This window comes from Equus caballus, chromosome 17 (assembly GCF_041296265.1).
Source record: "Equus caballus isolate H_3958 breed thoroughbred chromosome 17, TB-T2T, whole genome shotgun sequence".
In the NCBI taxonomy this organism is placed as follows: domain Eukaryota; kingdom Metazoa; phylum Chordata; class Mammalia; order Perissodactyla; family Equidae; genus Equus; species Equus caballus.
This window is the reverse complement of record NC_091700.1, coordinates 72850667-72869829: the sequence shown is the minus strand read 5'-3', so window position 1 is coordinate 72869829 and position 19163 is coordinate 72850667. Positions and strand designations below refer to the sequence as shown.

General features: G+C 37.1%; 1 protein-coding gene across 1 annotated transcript in view; it reads right to left on the bottom strand.

The window, feature by feature from the left end:
- Positions 1-19163, bottom strand: part of LOC138918460 (uncharacterized) — a 165168-nt gene that overhangs the window by 102702 nt on the left and 43303 nt on the right. The window contains exon 6 of the mRNA XM_070240053.1: positions 17185-17323. Within this exon, the coding sequence (XP_070096154.1) occupies positions 17185-17323 (139 nt within the window). The remainder of the gene's footprint in view (positions 1-17184; positions 17324-19163) is intronic.

Below are 19163 nucleotides of genomic sequence, written 5' to 3'. Positions count from 1 at the left end.
CTCAGGGCTAATCTTCCTCAAATAAAAAAAAGCTTTATTTTATTTTCAATTTTTGATACCTAGACGCCAATATTCTTGGAAGCAAAGAGCCTTGGCTTCCTGGTTGTGTTTTAGGATGGGAGCTTCAACCTATGGAATGTGACCACACTCTGGTCAAAAACAGAATGGTTAGTGAAGAAATCACTGATGTTAAAGTAAATTTATTAAATGTGAGTTCCTCCGTTTCTCAGATAAGTAAAGCATTACTTATGGCAAACAAGCTTATTTATTAGCTTGTATTTACTCTACAATATTGTACTTTGCGTATATTATATTTGAATATGCACGGCTGAACTGTTTTTGGCACAGCCACTAGAAATTTGGAGTTTAAATGCTCTTTTTTTTACTGACAAAGCATATGCTTGAAGTTATTGCTTTCTGTGGAGTATGTTTTATTTAATGTTGGAATTTAGATATAACGTCTTCATTAATATAACACTAATTTTATTTTTTGGCGAGAGCCTCTGACTTAGCAAATTCACTAAATTCATAATCACACACTACAATTTGATTGGGAAACTTGGGAAATGGAGGTGATGTCTTTACACAGTCGTGGTAAGAGGATAGTAACTGGCTAAACCTGGCTCCAATACTTGGTACTCATTCTTTATTTCTTGAAATACGCTGAAGAGTTTGAAATCGAAATAGCATGAGTGATGACAAATATTATTATATAAATGCTTGGTGGTAGGACTACCTGGAGTATATTTGTTCAGAAACTAAATGGACATAGATCCAAAGTTGAAGCTTAATCAATTTACTATGACTGCCTGAGCCACACAAACCAGACAGCATGTGAAGAAACTCGAAGACTGCCTGTTTCTGAACTGTCTTCTCAATCTGTCACCAAGTAAGATTTTGTTCCTCATCTTCTTGACTACTGACTTTGAGGCTTTATTCCTCCACCTCTTACTTTGTCGTCCACTCTCAAAGTCCGTTTCCCTAGCTATCATCTTAGTTTCATTAGCGATAATTCTGCTTCTTCTTTCCTACTCAATACTACTTTAGGAAACACCTCAATTTTGCCATAATACAAAGAAATTAACAAATAAATATGCTTTCAATTTTTTTTTTCAGGAAGATTAGCTCTGAGCTAATATCTAGCGCCAATCCTCCTCTTTTTGCTGAGGAACACTGGCCCTGAGCTAACATCTGTGCCCATCTTCCTCTACCTTATATGTGGGACGCCTGCCACAGCATGGTTTGACAAGTGGTGCGTAGGGTCCACATCCGGGATCCAAACTGACAAATTCTGGGCCACCAAAGCAGAACATGCGAACTTAACTGCTGTGCCACCAGGCGGGCCTGTCAATATTTTTAAGTTATATTAACATAAGAGTTGGCAGCTTCTTAGAATACCAAATTTCAAGCTTTCCAGTTTCTGATGCAATTTAGAATAGTAAATTTGAAAACATAAATGGAGCTTATCTATTGATAACCAAATACCATTAAAACCACATATGTTGAGAATACTGTGCCTCTAAAGTTGAGACCAATATCAAAAATTAATTTTAAAAATAGCTTTTATTGGGGCCAGCCCAGTGGTGTAGTGGTTAAATTCACACACTCTGCTTCCACAGCCAGGGGTTCACAGGTTCAGATCCCAGATGCAGACCTACATACCTGTCGTCAAGCCATGCTGTGGTGGCATCCCATGTAAAGTAGAGGAAGACTGGCACAGATGTTAGCTCAGGGCCATTCTTCCTTCTGGCAGAAAGAGAAGATTGGCAACAGATGCTAGCTCAGGGCCAATCTTCCTCACCAAAAAAAAAAAAACCCCAAAACCTCCCCCCCCCCAAAATAGCTTCTATTGGAGTTTCAGCTACATAAAAATAGGATTAGAAATGCAAGCATTAAAAAAATTTTAAAAACTATAGGTACATGCTATCTTTTAATCACTTTCTAGTTGTGCCTGTAGTTATGATAAAGTGTAGGAAGGAGTTGCCAGTAAGTTGGGATGATGATGATGATAATGATGATGACTTAGTATCATGTTGAAATGTAAAATCCTGAGCTAGTTGTGCATATTTAATATGCTAACTTCAACTAAAACATTCTGGCTATGCCAAGGGATTTTTTTGAACACCCTGAAAAAAAAATCATCCAAATGTCTATAAATATTAAACATCTATGACCACCTATTGCTCTTCTCAACTCCCATAACACTTCCTTTTTACCTTTATCTCAATATTTCCCACTTTATTCCTTGCATTATAGCTATTTGTTTATCTTAGTTCCCCCCAACACTATGTAAACTCTCTGAAGTCATGATATTTACCTAATTTATCTTTGAACGCCCCCATAACACCTCTCTCAGAAGTCAATAAATGTTTAAGGAATGACTGGATAAATAATGAATAATAACAGATGATATCACCATTCTAGAATTAATGTTGACAAATTCATATTGGCATGTAACAGATTTTGGAAGCAAAGTTCTATGCATGTGGGGGTCAAGAAGAGTAATGCACATTCCTGAATGAGTGAAGGATAGCTGATGACTTCAAAGCCACCAGCAGATCATTTACTTTATCTGGGATCAAGGACTCTGCATGGATAAAAGGCAGGGGAAGTCATCCTCTTTGAAAAAAAACGTTTTCTTAAAATAGAGGTTTGCTATCTAAAGCTCCTTTAATTCCTTGGGTTCAGCCCTATGAAGTCACTCCCTTGAAGTTTAATCATCTCCAATCCCATAATAATAATTTAGAGAAAGATAAATTGCCATAGAAAACATAGAATATGGTAGAGTTGTAAGTCTGGCATAGTTATAACACTCATTCATGGAAGCACTGTGGTTAGGATTGGTGTAAAGTCACTCAGCTCCACGCTTGCTTAAAGGCACAGGGAGAGACGCCTCAACACAAAGCGATGGACAACCGTAACACCCAAGTTATTTAAACTCAAGCAGGTGTTTTCATACAGATAAGTTTGATGTTTTTTGTTTGATTGTGTCTTTGTGTTAGGAAAAGAAAGAGATATTGGAGAAAAATAGACAAACTGTTCCAAAGTTTGTTCTACTGTTTTTTCCTTAGGAAAAGAAATTTGTAATATGGTGGAGAGAGGAAATACTTAACGGTTCATCAATGAAATTCTTCCAGGCTCTGTCATTACACTGACCTCGTCTCTCTCTTTTTTGCGTCAATTTGGCAGCTCTAGCAGGGATTGTGGTTTTTATAAAAAAGTAGATTTTTTTCTTTTTAAATGTCCGTGTATCTACAAATGTAAAATTTTAGAATTTCAAAACACTGTGAAAATTTTTGCAACTTTATAGGTTTGATTTAATTTACTTTAGAATCTTCATGATTCTTTGGATAGTAGCTGACAGATCCAATCCTATTCCCATATGCTTTCTGCTATTTTAAAAGAAACAGTACACAATTGCCTCAGAAAAGCACCATGTGTTTCCAAAGTGTGAATCTTGAAACCATCCATCTGGTCACGCTGGCATCTTTCTAAATTATATGTGATTGAAAGAAATGCATTCAACATTTTGCGATTCTTTGGCTAGATGAGGAAGATAACAAGGTAAAGGGAATCTTTTTTCATTTCCATGTATTGAAAATCAAGTCTGTTCCTTCAGCCCTGAGTACCTTGGCCACCCTTCCACTTGGATGAACCCAATCATCCATCAAGACCCAGGTCACATGCTCTTTCCTTAGTGAATTCTTCTGTAACCCTTGTTCCGTGTTGGCTGTACAACTCTATGCAAACTGGTATGAAAACTCTTACTCTCTTTGATTAAAGTTATTTCTTTAAATGTTGCCTCTGCTATAATCTGTGAGCTCCTAAAATGGGAGGCAGATGGTCTTCAATGTAACTCAATTCAACAAAATAATATTTTGATACTCCAGATACTAGTCTAGGGGCTGCAGAGATAGTCCTGAATAAACAAAGATCAGTTTTGCCCTAAAGAGATTACCATCTAACTGGGAAGAGAGAAACAGAGCAAGTTATTACACTCAAAGGTGATGCTCAGTGAGGAGGTAACTGCATCTGAAACCTCATGCAGACAAAAATAAATTTGGAAGTTCAAAGTCTCTTTAATATTGTTTCTGTTATTAATAACTTTTGTATGATGCAAATATTTAGATTAACTTTCTAGATTGATGGAGTTATTGAAGGGATTACTACCGCGAAGTCCTTCTGAAGGTAATGAAGAGTCACTGAATTGTGGGCTAAGCATAGTGCTAAATTTTATAAATATATTATTTTATGGTGTGTTTGTGAGCCCCCTATGCCAAAGTTAATTTATTCTTTGAAACTTTACTTAAGTTAAATTAACCCTAAAAGTAGGAGTTTTTTCAGATTCTTAATAAGCAGATGTATTATATTGAATCATTTTAGATTCAAATATATGACATTAAAACATGTCCGCATATTAATCGAGTAGGACTAATGACTTTATAGCAGTCTTGCCACAAAACATTTAAGGCAGGGTGACTTCCAATATTTTTACCATGTTGAAATGTATAACTAGATCAATTGTTAAGAGGAACAATTTACTAAAAAAATCAGTCTATCAGATTTCAGTTAAATTGAATGTCACAGAATTCGGTTCATTAACAAAATAATCTGTTTCTGCCCTAAATGGGGACACCTTAATTATGGCTTCTACTAGAGATCAAATTCCTCAAGGTCAACCATCATCTCTACTTCTTTTGAACTTCCTCACAATTTCTGGACTAGAACTCTGCACCAAGTGAAACTTAGTCAAGGGTGAATAAATCAAACTTGACCCTCTTTTCATACTATTAAAATGCAATAAATTTAATTAATATACATTCTTTCATCCATACAGGCATCTTCTGCGATCTAACTCTCTCTTATAATGGGAGCTCTTTTGGGATGCAAACTCTGGTGCTGTGTTGAAGTACTAACACTTCAGACTAGAAAAGTACTGAAGAATGTGCATTTCGGGCACTCTGTGGAAAGCTGGCGGTCTGTGCACCGTTGGTAGGAAGGAACTTCCTACTCTTCAGTAGAGATGGGAAAAAAAGGGATATTGTTACAAGATTAATATGGGAGAAGCTTAAAAGATGTGATGGGATGGAGACAAAAGAGAGATTAGAATACGAGCTAGGAAGCAATGATATTGACAAAGTTAAGTTTTAATTTCTTGAAAAGGAAACATTTACTTTTTCCATTATTTAAAAGTAGTGTGTTAGAAATAAATTTGAAATCCATATTATTGTCCAACAATATTGACTATATTTGCTACTCAGTTTTGTTTTGAGAAAGCTGTGCTGAAAGTTGTGTGATTGCCAAGTTAGTGTAATGAAGAAGAAGGAAAAACCTTGAAAATCTCTCACTTTGTCATGACTGTGCTGAGGACAGATGACTCACTATGTGAATTCAAGTTAAGTCATTTAACCTTTTTCTCTTATTCAACCCATCTGGGAAGCTGAATACAAGCGCTTCGCTATGAAACAGATGGTGCACCAAAGCTAAATTTTCCCAGATTAAAAAAGAAGAAAAATGTGTTATAAGCATTAAAGAATTGAATGTGGAAAAAGACCAAGGATTAAAAGGAAAAGAGCTATAAACTGGATCAAACCCTTTCCTCTGTAAAAAATAATGTAATACTTAAAAAAAATAAGTACTGTGAGATGATTTAGGGACAAAGTTAGCAAAACGTTTCCTAAGCACCATATGTTTGAAGGTGCTCAGGAGTAATAGCATGTATGCGAAGTAAAATGCTCTTTGTTGCCATAGGATTGAGTGTTCATTTACCTATATGTCTTGGAAAACAAATATGATTAACTTAGAGTACTTTTAGGTTATTTATTTGAGAGATATATATAAAGTTAAATACTAATAAAAGCATTTCATGAGAATATTTACTGGACCCATCTAATTACAGCTCTGAGGAAATTTAATACTAGTTGACAAATTTAAAAAAATTCTGAGCCAGCCCTGATGGCCTAGTGGTTAAAGTTTGGCACTATGCTTCGGTGACTCAGGTTCACTTCCTGGTGGCAGAACCACACCTCCCGTCTGTCAGTTGCCATGTTGTGGCAGTGGCTCACATGAAGGAACTAGAAGGACTTATGACTAGAATACACAACCATGCACTGGGGCTTTGGGGAGGGAAAAAAAAGAGTAAGACTGGCAACAGATGTTAGCTCAGGGTGAATCTTTCCTTGCCGGAAAAAAAAATTCCAACATGTTTTAAAATAATTATATTTTCTAATCTATTCTCAAAAAATGTTTACGTATATGTATACATATTGCTTGGAAAAAAGGCAGGTTATTGCCTTTTTCTAACTTTGGATGATTTTAATCTTATTGTATATAAAAGTATATGAAGTTCAAATGTATTAATATACCAGTATTTACATTTGTCATTTTGATGGAAGAAGAAACGTCCTGTTGCAGGTAAAGCAAAGATATATTGATGAATAGAGTAGAACACAGTGCAAAGTATCTGCACCTTCTTATTTCCTGACTGGTTGTGATAAACTTAGGGGAAGTTAGCTTACTATTTAAAAGATACAGTGCATAGATGACGTTGAGTAAGAAACCTGAGAAATTCACATTGTAGACTTCCAGATGCCACAGCATAAAAACCCAGATTGGACTTTGGGTCCAGGACTGCCTCCAAGGGATGGTTTTTCTGGGGTTGGGGCAGATGGTGCCTCACTAACCCAATGCAACATTTCTTTGATTAATTCTCAAAATCCTGTTATAAAACAAAAGAAAAACATGTACATATTTTTTCCTCAAAGAATCACTTTTTTATTGAATTTGAGTCAGACTCCTATTACTGAGAAATACAGATGAGGCATGGCTAAATGGCTAAGAAGCAGTGAAAATTAAAAGGCGAACACTGCCCATTTTAAGAAAGGAGAGTTTTATATGTCTCTTACTTTAATTTTTGATTGAGAAAAGACAAAAGCATTGATATCACTATGGCTTTTAATGTCCACAATAACGAATGTCCAGATAAAGATAAATTCTCCAATTTATCATAGCTTTTGTCCAAGGCAGCAAATGCGTCCTTGGGAATGTTTGCATAAATAAATCTGCTATGAATCAATTCAATCTCTTGAGATTTCCAAATCAATCTGTGGATCCTTCCATTATTCTTTTCTGGTGATATCTATTCAATTATATTTATAAAATATATATTCCAGAAATGTATATTCTACTACATTTGTATATTATTCATTACACATATTCATATATACATATATATTCAAACTATATTTGCATGATTTTTTTCTCTTAATAGTAAAAATAGTGAGACAGGAGTTAAAAATTAAAAGCAAAGGATAAGCAATTTCTGTGAAGAATTAAAATTCTTAAATAATATTGAATTTGTGATTCCATTTTATTTGGAAGAAAAGGGGCTTACGTGCCAATTTCAAAAGGGTTCTTTGCAAAGATGTGCCTGTCACTGTACACAGACCTCGCAAAGGTTTGAGCTGGCTCCCTAACCTGTAAGAGCTTCTCACAGAAGAGTTCCAGCTATACTTTCAGGCGGCTTATAAAGCAAAATGTCTGGAATGTGCAGGGCAATGTGCTGGCTTCTGGCGTATCAGAACCGGCAAGTTCCCAAGGCTTTGGGTAGTGCAAGCCAATGTTGCCTTCGATGGAGAGCCTTGGCTTTCTTAGATGACGCATATTGACTTTTCCATAATTATCTTTAGAGTAGCTGCATACAATCTCCCTTCTAATCTAAACACTGAATGCAAATTCCCTAGTAACTAGTATTGAATGTTTCTCCCTTCCTTTCCCTAAACTAATCTTGAGACATAGCATGTTATTTGGGCTCCATATAGGTTAAGAATCATTTCTAATCCATCACCATAACTAGAAGCAAGTCAAAGCTCATGACTGACTGTGGGTAAGCAGTCAGACTCACTTAAGAAAGCATATTTACAATTATATATTGATGGTCCATAACAGAATATGTTGAGTATAAGCTCATGTGAATACTTTCAAATCACTTCTACTCTCTCTATGAATCTAGCATAAAAGCATCTTTGTTGTTGTGTCTATGATTAATGTTAAAAATGATTAATGCCATCTTATAAAGCCATTGTTATCATTTTTCTCTGGGCATCGATTCTGTCTATATGCATATCACACATGCTGTTTTCCTTCCTCACTGCCCAGCAAGAACTACAACCAAAAATGGATGTAATCTGAACACATCACAAAACTCTAATTGATGGCTTAAGTTTTATGTGCTCCATAGATGCACTAACCTTACAACTCTCAGTGGTTGGAAGGAGTCTCCAAATAAGTAATAGATTTAGACAAAAGATGTGAAACGTATTTGTTTAACTGAAAATCCTCTTGATTATTGCCTAAACTCAAATTTTACTTCAACTCTGCTGTGGTATAATATTTAAATTACAACATTTTATTATTTGTTTTATTAAGGTAATAGTGGTTTATAACATTATGTAAATTTCAAGTGTACATCATTATATTTTGATTTAGGTATAGACGACATCATGTTCACCACCCAAAGACTAATTACCGTCCGTCACTGTACACATGAACCCTATGACCCCTTTCACCCTCTTCTCTCCCGCCTTCCCCTCTGGTACAACACTTTAGAATAGACAACCAAACTTATGGCCACTCATATGACTGATGGTTCTATCAAATGAGAAAACATACACTGTCATGATTATCCAGACAATTGCTTAATAGCCATTCTCTCACGTGAAGAAAGAGAAAAGAAACAAACATTTTTTGTATACCCTCTATTGTCTAGGCATTACATTAATAGCATTTATTTTATTATATCATTTAATCTTCTAAACTTCCTCTTGGCTAGATATTATTATACCCATTTTATAGATGAGTAAACTAAGGCATAATAAGTTCAAATTACCCAAACTCTGGTCTTTATAGATCCAAAGCCCGTGCTCTTTCCACTATATTGTATAATCTGACACAAGAAGGTGAAATTTATATTTATACTCTCATTGAGGCTTTTAGACCTCTTAAAGACCAATATTTTTATCTTGACTTACAAAAGTCCCTACTGCTCCAAGGACTTCAACAGTCCTGTGTAATTCTACATGGTTTGTTAGGGAGAGATAGGATTCCCCAGGATTACTGCTTACAAGTTCGAAATTTCCACTCAAGAGCATAGAGGAAGAAATAGCACAGATTTTTTTTCTTTCTTTTTTTTTAATGCTCCTTTAATAAAATGAAGCTTCTATTTTCCAGTGTTGATATTTTTATGTGTGCTAATAATAATTTTAAATCTCTAATATTTTCCTTAAATCATTATCTCATTTGAGCTTTTGAGTGCAACTTTGTGATTAAATTTTTTATTCTCTTAATTATGATGTGTGTAAAGAGTAAAGTATCCAGGAATCCATCATCATGGCTCTTTTTTTTTTTCTTTCTTTTTTTTTTAAAAGATTTTATTTTTTTCCTTTTTCTCCCCAAAGCCCCCCAGTACATAGTTGTATATTCTTCGTTGTGGGTCCTTCTAGTTGTGGCATGTTGGACTCTGCCTCAGCGTGGTTTGATGAGCAGTGCCATGTCCGCGCCCAGGATTTGAACCAACAAAACACTGGGCCGCCTGCAGCGGATGCACGCGAACTTAACCACTCGGCCACGAGGCCAGCACCAACATGGCTCTTTTGACTCCTGCTTTTCTGCCTTTTCTCTTCTAGAAGTTTGCTTCTTTCAAAGGCACAACATTGAGAACTTTGACCTGCCTTAAAATTGCCACAAAATAGCTAAAAATCACATAGCACTGTTTCCTTTCTTATTATGGCTTTCATAAACAATATTTCTCAACATCAATGAATAATTATTGAATCATAAAAGATGTGAACCATCTAGTCTGAGCTAGACTTCTTTAGGGGTTGACCATCCAAAAAACATATAAGAATAAAAGCATCTCTAATGGCTTCCTCTCCAACAGCAATTTAAGAGATATGGAAATAATTTATGCATTAATCACATTTTCAATCAATATCATCCCGGATTTTCTAACATAGTCTTTGAGCTGTTCAGTGTAATAAAGGGTTCTCTGGACAAATAAGTTTTAGGTAATTTCTCCATATTCCGTTGATCCCTTGGAGTTTTATATTGTACATCCATTCAGCCGTTTAACACTGACTTTGAGAAGATTGGCTGTAAAGAAGCTATTTAACATTTTTTGGTCATGGAACTCTTCTTTGGCTTGTTAACATTCTGTGGAACTACAGGTTCTTAGAATAGACACTGGGGAATTTGCTATAATCATTTGCAAGTGGAAAGATTTCTACAGGCTGTAATGTTCTAAGTAACTAAAGTGTTCATTAATTAATTTTGTAGATAGACAAAAGAAATGACACATATATGTGATTAAAAGTGACAGCATATCTAAAAATCCATGACCTTTAACTTTTCAATAATGTAGTTAAACATCATTTAGTAGAGAAAACTGGTGGTATTTAACTTCATTTTTAATGGCTATTTTTGTTTCTCTTGGTAAATAAGGTAACCATGAGTTTTTGGACCAAGAAGACACCCTAGATCTTACCATTCTCTAGTGCAAGCGTGCTGAACTCTTTGGAAAAGGCTTCTAAGGGTTCCTTATTGTTTGAAAACTGATAATCAGATCAAGGCAGATAGCAAACCATGACTTCTATTCTGCTCTCCCCTGAAACTGGCCACAAGGATTCCAAAATGGAGTCTGTTATAAATAACCAGGCTTTTGTGTTTGATGATGGTCTTACATTTCCAATGCTTTTGTGCTCATTTTCACTTGAAAATGGAGGGCTGAGATCCAGCCTCCTGTCTTTTTACCTCTTAACTAAAGCACTATGTTCATATACGGGAATAGGAAATTGTGTTCACTTTAGAGAGTGTCTATATAGAGTTCCAAAAGCACCATTAACAATCCATCTGTTTTTTACTACACACCCATTAGAATGACTAAAAATAAAAAAATACTGACAGTACCAGATGCTGGCAAGGATGTGGAGAAACTGGATCTCTCATAAATTGCTGATAGGAATGAAATGGTACAGCCACTCTGGAAGTTTGGCAGTTACTTATAAAATTAAACATACACTTACCATATGACCCAAGAATCATACTCCTGGACTTTTATTCTAGAGAAATAAAAAATTATGCTCATCCAAAAACTGATAGATAAGGCTTACTGTGGTTTTAATTATCAAAGCCCAAAACTGGAAACAACCCAAATGTTCTTCAATGAGTGAAGGATAAACACACTGTGGTAATCCACACCATGGAATACTATTCAGCAATAAAAAGGAACAAACTATTGTTATATGCAGAAACATGAATGAATCTCAAGGTAATTATTGAATAAAAAAAGCCATCATCAAAATGTGACATACTGTATGATTCCACATATACAACATTCTTGAAATGACAAAACTATGGGAATGGAGAACAGATCAATGGTTGCCAAGTGTTGGTGAAGGAGGAGATGAAACTATAAAGGGTGCCACAAGGGAGATCTTTTGTGATGAGTTCTGTATCTTGAATAAGGTGGGGCTCATGTGAGTCTACACATGTAATAAAATTCGTACAACTATATTGACACATATGTCCCCCCGTCCAAAAAGAGCACATTCAAAAACCTCTGAAATCTGAGTAAAGCCTGTAGTCTAGTTAATCGTATTGTGTCGATGTCAATTGTTTGGTTTTGCAAAATGTATTATGGTTATGTAAGATGTTACCATTAGGGAAAGCTAAGTGGTGAGCACAGGGGACTTATCTATACTATTTTTGCAACTTCCTGGAGTCTATAATTATTTAAAAATAAAAAGCTTAAAAAAACTTTTCAAAATGTCATCTGTTTTTTGAGGTAGGGGGTGGGAGAAGTGGGTGAAGGGGGTCAAAAGGTACAAAATTCCAGTTATGAACTAAGTAAGTTACTGGGCTGGAATGTACAGCATAGTGACTATAGTTAATAATACTATACTGCATATTTGAAAATTGCTAAGAGAGTAGATCTAAACAGTCCTCATCACAAGAAAAATAATTTTGTTAACTGTGTACGGTGACTGACGTTAACTAGACTGATTGTAGTGATCATTTCACAATATATACAAACATCGAATCACTATGTTGTATACTTGAAACTAACAAAATGTTGTGTGTCAATTATACCTCAATTAAAAAAAAAAGAAAAAAATTTCATCTGTTTTTAAGAAGGTTTATGCCTTGGGTCATTTACACAAGTTCAACTATGTGAAAGAAATGATCTGACCAATCTGAAGTGCTGGTTCTGCCTGAGAACTGCTGGTTATTTAGCCCTCAATATAATTCCCTATGGTGAAACTCAGAGATAAGACTTATGTTGGTGTTTTTGGTTATATGAAGCTAAGATAGGCCTCACAGAGATCAAATAAATATAATTTCCAACTTTAAGTTTAGAAAAAACTGTTATCCAAACACACTTTCTAAGAACAATGGAATTTAAAGGGGAAGGTGAGGGTTAAACTGCAATCTTGTGGACAATACCCTTTAAGCTACGAGGGAATTACTTACTAATATTTTCCTCAGTAGCAATGCATAAGGGAAAAGCCGAAACACGATAATCGTCAAATGTGGACAACGGTTTGATTCAACACTTGTGTGATTCAAAAACGGCGTCAGGTGTGTGATTCTGGGAGTGGCGCACGGGGGGATTATCTGTGGAATTCTGTGAACAGTTTTCAACTTCTTACAGATGATTTAAAGGGCTAAAACTACAATGCTGATAAAAAATAAAAACGTCAGGCCATGTCCAGGATATGGCCTGAAACTGAACAGGCTTCTCAAGTTACCTGTAGAAAGTCATCTGTATATTTCCACAGTTGAGTTTGGCCGTATTTTCTTTACATATGTTTGTAGATGATCGGTTTAGTAGTGAAAAAAATACATAAATTGTTTAAAATAATTTTTTCGTGGTCCAAATCAGTACAGTTTAAAATGTTTCTCACTTTGCGTCGTCTTATCCACTCCCAAGGCATTCACTGTCTCGGCTTTGGGTACTTGTTTGCAACAACTTGTAAATTTGTTGTCCGAATGTCCTAGAGGCCTTATATACCTCAATCTTAATAAATCAATGCTGAGTTCATGATTTCTTCTTGCAAACTCATTTCTCTTTCTGGCATCTCAATCTTGGTTAATGGTGTGGACATCCGTCCAATTCCCAAGTTGAAATACCCTTTCTCCTTCACTGCCCTGCATCCCATCACCAAATGCTGCCAATGGTCTCTTACAAATGTTTTCAAACTTAGACTCTGCTGGCCATCGGAATTGCCATTCCCATCTGAGCATGTCATCACTTTTGTGTTAAAACCTCCACTGGCTCCTTAAGAGACCAGATCTTAATTGTTATCAGCACAAACAAGAAATGATAATTCTGGGCCGGCCTGGTGGCACAGCAGTTAAGTGCACACATTCTGCTTTGGTGGCCCAGAGTTCGCTGGTTCAAATCCCGGGTGCAGACATGGCACTGTTTGGCAAGCCATGCTGTGGTAGGTGTCCCACATACACAGTGGAGGAAGATGGGCATGGATGTTAGCTCAGGGCTAATCTTCCTCAGCAAAAAGAGGAGGATTGGCAGCAGATGTTAACTCAGGGCTAATCTTCCTCAAAAAAAAAATAGAAGAAATGATAATTCTGTGACACGATGTAGGAGTCAGCTACTGCAATCATACTGCAATATATAAATGTATCAAACCAACACATTGTACAGTTCAAGCCTACACAATGTTATATTCCAATTATATCTCAATTTAAAAACAACAAACAAACAAAAGAACCCTCTATTGGCTCCTTGTGATGTTGTATTAGTTTTCTACGGCCGCCATAACAAATTACCACAAACTGAGTGGGTTAAAAAATGCAAACGATTCCCTTACAGTTTTGTAGGTCAGAAGTCTGACGCTGGTCTCACTGGGATAAAATCAAGGTGTTAGCTGAGCTATGTTCCTTCCTTTAGACTCTAGGGGAGAGCTGATTTCCTGCTCAATTGAATTGTTGGCAGAATTCAGTTCTGTGTGGTTGTAGGACCAAAGTCCTCATTTCCTCGCTGGCTGTTGGCCGGGATTTTGTTCTCAGCATCTAGAAGCTGCCCACATTTTTCGGTTTGTGGCTCCTTTCCTGCATCTCCAAAGCCAGCAATGACTGGTCAGATCTGTCTCATGCTGCATCTCTCTGATCGTTCTTGCCATCCTCGCGTCTCTCTCTGACCCAGCTGGAAGGACTTTCAGCTTTTAAGGACTCATGTGATTAGACTGGAGTAATCTAGGATAATCTCCCCATCTCAAGGTCCTTAACCTTAATCACATCTGCAAAGTGCCGTTTGCCACATGAGGTAACATATTCATAGGTTCAGGTGAGTAGGACAGGGACCATGATTCTGCCTTCCACAGGTGTGCTGGAGTTTTAGGAAAGCCAATAAGTAAATTTGCACTTCTTCCAAATCAGAAACCAATTGAGAAAGTATGGAAGTCAGACAGACTGCAGGGCATGGAAATGTCACCTTTACTAGCGATAAAGCTGATTGAGGGATGTGACTTTAGATCCATGGCAAATAGTCTTTCTAAAGCTTCACCCCCGAATTAGACAGGATTTCAGACCCGGGGACCAAGAAGCAGGAGCAGATGGAGTGTGCTTCTGTGAGTTTCCCGTGGAGGAGCAGTGTGTCTGAACTTCTCAGGTTCAGTTCCCTCCCCAAATTCATCTTCCCTTGAGCTTGTCTTCCTCTTCTGGAGAGAAGTGTGAAAGGGGTGGGGTGAGAGGACAGTGGAAGTTCTTCATGAAAACAACAGAGAAGGAGACTAAACGTGTCCCTTATCACAGTCTACCAACTGAATCCACGCTTTAAATACCTTTATCTGTCAGAGTCGAGGCTCACCCATTATTCTATCTCCTGCCCCTGCCTCTCTTACACCCTGCGTTCCAGCAACTGGGTCTTCTCACTGTTCTCGAACATACCAATTCCCTGCATTCCTATTTGCCGTCTTCTCGACTTAGACCATCTTTCTAGTCTTTGTGTGGTGAACTCTCACTCACCCTTCAGGAGCAATATGATATGTCTCCTCTGAAGACAGCTCTGTAGCTCTCTCCAGACTCCCCTCTCGAGAGGTCATACCTTCTCATGTATTTTCAGTATCTCACACTGTGGTTGGATTCTGGGCATACAAGGATCTCATTAAACGTTTTTGAATGAATTTCATGTTTCAAATAAAATTTATGAATGAGTTTCTCTGTTTCCCTTTCTGCCTTCCTCTTGAGGGAAGGAATTATGTCTTGGCCATCTTTTTAATCTCAGCACCAACTCCATGTTTGATATGTAGAATGTTCTCTGTAAACTATTCCTGAAAGAATATGTAAATTAATGATTTAATTAATTCTGTCAAAAGTAGAATATATTATTGGAGATGTCTGTATAACTCTACCTGGATTATGTGGTCTATTAGTTTCTTTCTTTCTTTTTTTGGTGAGGAAGTTTGGCCCTGAGGTAACATCTGTTGCCAATCTTCCTCTATTTTGCATGTGGGATGCTGTCACAGCATGTCTTGATCAGTGGTGTGTAGGTCTGCGCCCTGGATCTCTGCTGCAAACCCCAGGCTGCCTAAGCAGAGCACTCACCTTAACCATTACACCACAAGGCAGGCCCTTAGTTCCTATTTTTAAAGGAAACTTTTGATAGATAAATCCAGAACCCTTCTTATGGCCAACAAAGTCCTAAACAGTCCAGCCTCATGACATTCTCTGATGTGATTGCCAAACACTCTTTCCTGGCTCATTCCCCTGTTTTATTTTTATTTTATAGCCGATATAACTACATATCTAATATTATACTAATGTTATGTTATATTATGTTATGTGATATATTGGCATATGTCCTTTCTGCTCAGCTAAACTATAAGCCCCATAAAAATGGTGACTTTATTTTATTCAATACCTCAAATAGTAACTGCTATATGATAGGCATTATGAATGATGAATGAGATTATGTGGAATGGGAGAAAAAGTAGGACTTTGGAATCAGAAAGGACAGAGTTAAAATTATAGTTCTCCAATTTTGCTAGCTGTTTGGCCTCAATCAAATCATTTAACATTTAGAAATATCTATCTTGCATGGCTGGTAGGAATGTTGGCAATAGTGTATGTAAATATCTGGCATATACCAAGTGCTCAAGAAATGGTGCTATAATTATGTCACTTGCTTTTATAGTTAAAGGCTTTACATAAAATTACTAATGGAGATCAATGTCCTTACTGCTGACCGAGTATATATCTTCTTTTTTTTGAAGAAGAAGATTAGCCCTAAGCTAACATCTGCCAATCCTCCTCTTTTTGCTGAGGAAGACCAGCCCTGAGCTAACATTCGTGCCCATCTTCCTCTACTTTATATGTGGGATGCCTACGACAGCATGGGTTTTGCCAAGTGGTGCCATGTCTGCACCCAGGATTCAAACCTATGAACCCCATGCCGCTGAGAAGCAGAACGTGCAAACTTAACTGCTGCACCACCGGGCCGGCCCTGACTCAGTATATTTTTGTGTACCTCTTCACAAAGAATGAAGTGAAATTCTAGAGTGCATACCCTGTTGCTATTGTGGGAGTCAAGTAACATTAATGGAGTATCATAATATCCACCAAACTTATTAAGAATGCTATAAAAGGGGGGCTGGCCCCGTGGCTGAGTGGTTAAGTTTGCGCGCTCCGCTGCAGGCGGCCCAGTGTTTCGTTGGTTCGAATCCTGGGCGCGGACATGGCACTGCTCATCAAACCATGCTGAGGTAGCGTCCCACATACCACAAGTAGAAGGACCCACAATGAAGAATATACAACTATGTACCGGGGGGCTTTGGGGAGAAAAAGGAAAAAATAAAATCTTTAAAAAAAAAAAAAAAGAATGCTATAAAAGGATTCTAAACATTCCTAAGCAAGAAATATTTCAAAGTCACCCAAAAACCTCTCCAAGGTTAGTGCTTCCCATTCAACCCCAGAATACAGTGGTGGAGTTATGGCAGTTATGATACCCACAGCCTCTGTAAGGCCAAAACGCCTTTGTATGCATATACCATAAGTTGATTCATTAAAATAAAAATGTTTGGTTACATCTGCACTTATTCTAGATTTTACGATAAATTCAATTACAGCTTTAAGTTAGATGATAATATAGAACTTTTAATTTTAACTTACCCTGATTATTTTGAAAGTAATCATATTCTATGTGGTGTTTTATGGATTTCAAAGACGTTCTGTATCCATCGTGCCTGTTGGGTGAGCAAACACACCCTGTGGGCAGCAGGCACATCATCTTGATTGAACCGGTACCACCCTATAAAACAAGGCGAGTTTTCACTCTTTCTTGTGCAAGAAGCTGTGGCCCAAAGCAATCCTGAGTCTCTCATGGCTACAGGAATCAAAATCTTGTTAGTGTATGATGTCATAGAAAGAACATAGCTTTTAGAAGAGTTTGGTTCAGTTTTCAGCTCTGCAACTGGCTATGTATCCTTGGCAAATCTCTGAGCCTCAGTTTCCTCATCTGTAACATGGGTTATGAGTCTCACACAAGGCTAATTGCCAACATTTAAAAGAAAAACCTACATATGTGGTAGTCTTTGAATGTAAGTACTTTATATATTTTTAATATCATGAGATTAGAGCATAAATCTCGAACAGAGTTTAGTGGTTTTTTAATCCACTCCTCTATTTTCAAGGTGAAAAAAAATGTAATAAGCCATTTTTCTGCTTTGTTTTCTACTCTTATGGTTGAGTCTTGTAGTGTTCCTGAACCACTTTTAAAGGACATTCTCTACCTGCTTCCTAGAATTATGGTCAAATTGTTCATACATTTATTCAACAGATATTTATTAAACACTTATTGCCAGCCAGATACTGTACTAGGCAATGGATTTGCAGTGTTGAATGAGACAAACAAGGCTTTTATTCCCTTTGAAGAGCCAAAAACTACAAAATTAAATAATGAAACAAAACAAAATGCCAGGTATTTAGATTAGGATTTGAGCTATAATGAAAATAAAGCATGGTGAAGTTTTACACTGTAACTTGGGGCAGAGACAGACGGGTGTCTTAGGGACACTGCTCTTAGGGAAGACTTAAGGAAGACATCTCTGAGAAAGCAGCAAATCAAAACCAGGATAAAGAGCCAGCTCAGTAACGGCCACAACAAGAGTTTGGGATTTTGTTCTTTATTTAGTGGAAGATCACTCTGGAAGCTAAGAAGACCATGTTTTGTAAGGTGGCAAATGTGGAAACCATGAGATGAATTAGGAAGGTGTTTATTATCAAGAACATGAAATAAAAGCAAGGAGATAGAAGAGGATGAGTGGGGGTGCTACTCCAGAAAGGATGGTCAGGGAAGCGTCTCTGAGGGAGACTCCACATGTGAGAAGGGACCTGAGCAAAGTGAGGGAGGAAGGGTATTTCAGGTTGCTGGATTAGGTGGTAACAGGGGGAATGGAGAGAAGTGGATAGATGCAGGATGTGGTATCTGCAGATGGCTTGGATGTGGATGTCAGGGGAAGAGAGAGACCCTGTTTGAGCGGTTCTGCTGACTCAGCTATAGAAATCCAGGAGAGGAGGAGATCTTTGAAAGGATAGGTAAATCAAGAATTTGTTTTGTGTATAAATGATCATTTTAATTATCTGTTAGATATCCCAAAGGGAAGCAGCAAACCTTTAAATAGAAAACCAACTGCAGCTTCCTCATCTGTCTGGCTCCATTTTCCAAAGCCAGTCAAACTTAGGCTGATTGCCCTGGTCCTCTGACCCCTAGGGTGAGAGAGCAGGCTCATTTGTTGAGGGCTCTGCTGAGAAAGAGCCCAGTTGAGAAACCTGCCCTAGGTTGTGCGAAGGTGGAAGGCAAGGTCACAGCGTAAACCAGGAGCACGCTCCTTGAGAATCAATTTTACTCAAAGTTTGAGGGAAAAACAGTATTTTCATAGAAGCATAAATATAGCTAAATTATGGAGTAGAGTAAACTATTTGCATGGATTTTAAAGAGGAAATAAACCCAGAAAATGTTACAATAGAAATACCCATGCTCGTGTGTGTAACACTTCAGGAAGGCAACTTACACATAAATCAAAGGAAAGATTTTATAATTTTGAAATGTAGAAAATGAGGATCAATAATTATTAAAAATGATTTAATTA